Genomic DNA, 5,655 nt, shown 5'->3' with positions numbered 1-5,655 from the left:
AATGGCGCATCCGCTTATCTGGTATCCCAAAGCTAGACAGTTTGGTAAATATCCCGAAAACATGGTTTTTTGGTATTTTTTTTATTAAACATGGTTATTTAAATTTTTTTTTCCTAATATTGGCGTAAAATTGAATGGAAATAATTAACATGCGTGAAAGGAATTATACCAAAGCAAAGAGATGACGTAGAATTTGATACCTTGCACTGTTTCAACGTAATGTTAACCATGGCGCACATCACAGTTTCCGTCACAAATTTCACATCACACTCACACCAATGACTTTCTCTTTACTCTTCTCTACAATACTACATCTACCGATGATAAATCCTAAGGGACAAGTAGAACAAACAAATAAATCAATATATAATGTTATTATTATTATATTCTCACGCTATTTCATGACTAGTACTAACCATCCATCAATTAATATTGATAAAAATAGTGTTGTAGTAGTAGTACACAGTTAGTTACACTCTCTCTCTACCTTGATCATATCACAAGAATTATGGACATGGATTCCACTGGTGGTGGTTCCTCTTGTTGGCTCTATGATTATGATGGCTATGATATATCTCTTGCTGCTGCTGATTTCATGGCTTCTTCTCATCACTCTTCTGCTGTTGATTTCATGGCTTCTTCTGATCATCACTCTTCTGCTGCTTTCAACTGGATGCCTCACTCTCAGTCTCAGTCTCAGACTCATATCATCAACCCACCTTCCTCCAATATCAGGTACTTTCTATTCTTCTTCACCTTTCTATGTTTGAATTAAGTGATATATTAGTCCAAGCTTTGTTATGGTTACTTTGTATTTGCAGCTTGGAAATGGAATACTCACTAGATTCAACTGTATTCGAAAGTGGCCCTTCAAAGCCTTCAAAGCGGTAACATCTCTTTCATGCCTTTGGATTCGAACATACTATGAGTGATTGATTGTTCCTTTATATTTGCAGCTTGCAAATGGAATACTCATTAGATTCAACTTTACTCGAAAACGGCCCTTCAAAGCGGTAACGTCTTCTTTGTCTTTGTAAAACATATTATATATATGGTTGAAATTCACTGGTTAATATGCCACTGTGATTTCAGGTTAAGGACAGACTCATATGCTTCTGGCTCGAAGGCGGGTCGTGAGAAAGTGAGAAGGGATAAACTGAATGATAAGTATGAATTATGATATTACTTCGCGAGTTTCTGATTGAGTTTATAGGCTTCTAAAGTAAAATCTGATGTTTTCTTTTCTTCAATTTGACATGATTTAAAGGTTTCTTGAACTGAGTTCTGTCTTAGAGCCTGATACACTGCCCAAAACAGACAAAGTAACTTTATTAAACGACGCGGTTCGTGTGGTGACTCAATTAAGAAATGAAGCACAGAGGCTCAAGGAAAGGAACGATGAATTGCGCGAAAAAGTTAAAGAACTTAAGGTGATTTTTCTCATCTTAATAAAGGACAGTCTGGTAAGTAATCCACGTTCTGCACGGTAGCGTCTTAATAAAAGTTTTATGTGTTTTGCAGGCTGAGAAGAATGAGCTTCGTGACGAGAAGAATAAGCTGAAGTTAGACAAAGAAAAGCTGGAGCAACAAGTGAAGTTAACAAGTGTGCAGTCAAGTTTCCTCTCTAATGCCATGGCTGCTAAAGCACAAACTGCTGGCCACAAGCTGATGCCATTCATTGGTTATCCTGGACTTTCGATGTGGCAGTTTATGTCACCTGCTACGATTGATACATCACAGGATCATCTCCTTCGACCACCCGTTGCTTAAGGTGGTTAGCAGCAACAGAATCCACTCCCTTATTGTACAAAAATGTTATTCGATTATCAACTTGATACACGAAAATTCTATGACTTCTTACATTGTTAACGTAGTTAAGCACATGGTCAATGAATTGTCCGATTTTGAATAACTCACAAATGATTTACTATATTGCAGTAACCATGTGTGCAAACTATGTTAAACGTGTAAGAAATTATAGAATTTATGTGTCTCGAATTGTTGTTGAAATAACTTTAGCGTTATTGTATGTGTGCTTTGCTTGTATTATGTTTTTGTCCAAGTTATTCACTTTGTTTCTGTTGCTTGTTTTTTAAATTCAATGACTAAAAGTTTGCTTGGATTTGGTTGGAATGTATGAGTCATGATTGAAAATAAAAGTGATTTTAACTGAATTTTTAAGCCGTAATAATCGCACCACAATATCAAAGAAAAACATCGAAAACAATTTTTCACATCAAATAGGCTCACTAGAAATGGTTGAGTTGAGCGATATTTTTCTCATGCTTAGAAGAAGGCCATAAACAACACTAAAAATCTGATGAAATGAAGGCTTGTAGATTTTCTTTTTCGTTCCATGAAGCCGATGCATCCTGTGTATGCTGTGCTAAAGATGCTAAAGATGAAATGCTAAAGATGATCAAAGATAATTAGATATGATTGATTTGAGAATTGACTTGTGAAGAGGTCTATATATATGTATATTGAGAGAAGCATTAAAGGAATTTGAAATGAATAAAAATGTGGCAGCACAAAACAAGTGGGAATAAAAAGTTTTCTATTTATGTTTTGTTGAATATTTGAAAGATGTGCAGGGCAATCACTTTGGGGATTTCCATGTTCCCTAGTGGTGCACACCTAATTCATGTATGCAACTTATCCATGGTGCCAGAGTATAAAACTACTTGGATGCTGTCAGGTAGAAATCTAATATAGAAAAATAAGGAGAGGAATCTGTTATTTACTAACATGGATAGTATTATAACATAGCATTCAAGGGATTCAAGATGAAAACAAAGAGATTGGAAGTTGTTTGTTAGTTAAATTTATAGTTGAAAGTTAGTTATTTATCGTTACTTGTTACTCAAGCAATTATATGTTAGTAGATAGTGTAAGATAGCTTACAATGCAACATAGAATTGCTATATAAATGAATGTAATGAATATTCATATTTAAGGTAGAAGTCATTTGAACTCCCAAATTATCCTTTGGTCCTCAAATTGGATCATCAACTCCTTTTTGCTCATAACACACTTCTGACATGTTCATCCTAGGTGATTAAGATGCTATGTTCTCATAGCACACAACTCCTTTAACTGTCTCTTTTCACTTCAACAGAACAAAAGTTCCATGTTCTCGTAGACTTGATAGGTGATATCAAATTTGAATAGACAACCTCCATCCTGTTTGAGAGACACATTGTCAAACATATTGAGAAAAAATAGATTCTCAATTATACTGATGTCAAGACAGTATCTCTGACATATCTTCAAAAAACTCCAATTACTGATCAGGAGTTCTTCTTTACCAACTGCTAGGAATACCTTGAGAATCAATCATTCTCCCCCTTAATAGTAGTACAGACTGTGGTTAGTGCACACCCGCACACTATTCTCTTTGTTCCAACTCCATCAGAACTTGTTTCAAATGAACAAGATCACAATTGGCTATTTTGATCTTCCAGATGGTAGAGAGAATACCCTTGACATATGACCTTTACCTTCATACTCAAGAAATCTGGTTGAGATACTAACTTGGATCAGAAGTTAACTGAACCAGGAAGTAACCAATAGGTTGATCATCATTCAACCAACCTTCCTATGTAAGACATGTTTTCTGGATAAGACATCTTAGATATATAGCCTAGAAGACTCCTCTTCCAAATCAGGAGTAGGTTCCAAACATATGTGTCCGTTACATATTTGTTTAGCACCCATAGCATCTGTTATGCAACATGGATCTTCACGCCCGCTAACATGATGTCCCAACATCTGATTGGACATCAGTTCCCTTCTAATGCCCTACTTAGCCTAGTTCTGAACAATCCTTGATCTCCTTCAAGGTCTTTTATAGACATCCATCTTCAAAGGATACATCACTAGGAGAGATCCAAAAGTCCTTCATTCAAGGAGTTTAAATAACCCTTTAAAAATCTCACTCTGTAGAGGACAAATCTCATGGCATAGATTTCACACTTTAAGATGCGATAGACCAGAACCGAAAGGTCTGATGTTCTTCCTTCACATGCCAATCTAACAGTCTTTAGAACTGCTAAGGAAATTAGAAGCTTCTTCTTCTTAGTTAGTAAACTGAAACCAATCTTTTGATCTCTGTACAACCAAAGTCCTTCAAAGCAAGCAACGAAACTTCTTCAAGAATACATGTTCTTCAGAGACTTTTTGATGCACCTTAGTGACTCATGCACTTAGGTAATCCTGTCCTGTTGACCTCAATTCATCCATAAGATTGATAATAAATCAAACACAATACCCCCAGAACAGGAACCGACAGTCATATTGTGGAGAAAAAAAATTCACCCAATTTTTCTCAGACATGTCTTGATATCTTGTCTGAGACATATGTGTCTGCAGACACTCGCTGTTACACCTATAGAGAGCATTCTCTCCTTCTTGTGGCAACAGAGTTCCACATACTTTCCTCTGTCATATAATATCATATGTTCCTTGTTCTCCATGAATTTGATCATTGAGTCCTTCTTCTCTGTCCATTGTACTAGAAAGTATCTTCCCTGAGTCTCACTCATATATAGAACATGATGTCTGCTCTGATACCAATTGAAATTCTGGCCTTCAGACTCAACATGTCCTATGATTTGTTGGGACATCTGATCTGACACAACATACAATAGACAGATATTCATGAATTAAAACAATGCTGGAAAGTAATTGAACACATAGGATTTTTAACCCAGTTTAGTATAAACAACACATACTCTAGGGGCTACCAAGTTAGAAAGGAAATCCACTATTAGCAATATCAATTCAAAGTAATATGCAAACAATCTCCGATTCACACGTAAATAACATCTGGTTTATAGACTTCTCGCTTATTCCCTATCCAGTGCAACTTCTACCTAAGAACTTCCCAGATCAGAGAAACCCCTCTCACTTTCAATCACCATAGTGATGTCTCACAATAACAACACACGTTACTGATGTAGACGACCCTTGACCACAATTATCAATTACAAATAATACACGTTTAAGACTCCTTTAATCAACAAATACTTGATCTTGCTTAAAAGCTTTGATCAAGAATAATAGCTTGAAACACAAGCAACACACACTCAGATAACTGTATCAATGATACTTAAGCGACACACATACATTCAATACTTAACACCTTATGTATGCATGACATAACTTACAACTCGATTAAACAGTCCTACTATTCTATCAACATGATATTAGAGAGGATCACAATAAAAGGACAAACTCTAACCTAATCTCGTAAGCTCTACAATTCACAAGGTTTGTAGCTTGCTATTTATAGCACACATCTGGTCTGGACTTGGTCTTCAAAACACAGTAGGGAGACTTCTAGAGATCTGCGAATTATTCTCTAAGAAAATAGATCTTCAATCATTGGTTTCCTAAATATTCTCCAAATTTATAAACCAATCCATTCTCTTTGAACAGATAAAATCTTTTATCCTTAGATTAAGCATTATATTGAATTGCATAATATTATCCAAATATTCTGCATCTGTAACAACTTAAATAGAATTCAAAAGTCCAACTTAACACTTAGTCACGATGTCAGATGGTCTTTGCATATCACATATTGTTCAACATGTTACATCAAATGTAGTTGATAGAACATCTTGTTCAACATATATTTTATGCAATATTGAA

General features: G+C 35.5%; 1 protein-coding gene across 1 annotated transcript; it reads left to right on the top strand.

Annotated features, from left to right (window-relative positions):
• The first annotated feature begins 206 nt into the window (after positions 1-206).
• On the top strand, positions 207-2,174 carry LOC131648064 (transcription factor bHLH115-like). Its single transcript, XM_058917857.1, has 6 exons — positions 207-735; positions 822-887; positions 957-1,013; positions 1,093-1,167; positions 1,268-1,430; positions 1,522-2,174. The coding sequence occupies exons 1-6, from the start codon at positions 509-511 to the stop codon at positions 1,768-1,770; spliced, it is 837 nt and encodes a 278-aa protein (XP_058773840.1). The 5' UTR covers positions 207-508; the 3' UTR covers positions 1,771-2,174.
• Positions 2,175-5,655: the final 3,481 nt, after the last annotated feature.

The sequence above is a fragment of the Vicia villosa genome, linkage group LG2, assembly GCF_029867415.1.
Source record: "Vicia villosa cultivar HV-30 ecotype Madison, WI linkage group LG2, Vvil1.0, whole genome shotgun sequence".
NCBI classification, from domain to species: Eukaryota; Viridiplantae; Streptophyta; class Magnoliopsida; order Fabales; family Fabaceae; genus Vicia; species Vicia villosa.
This window is presented reverse-complemented; position numbering and strand designations above follow the sequence as displayed.

Coding starts and splice junctions, on each gene's coding strand:
- LOC131648064 (XM_058917857.1), top strand. CDS start 509: ATGGACATGGATTCCACTGGTGGTGGTTCCTCTTGTTGGCTCTATGAT. Junction 736..821: donor CCACCTTCCTCCAATATCAG/GTACTTTCTATT, acceptor TTGTATTTGCAG/CTTGGAAATGGAATACTCAC. Junction 888..956: donor CCTTCAAAGCCTTCAAAGCG/GTAACATCTCTT, acceptor TTATATTTGCAG/CTTGCAAATGGAATACTCAT.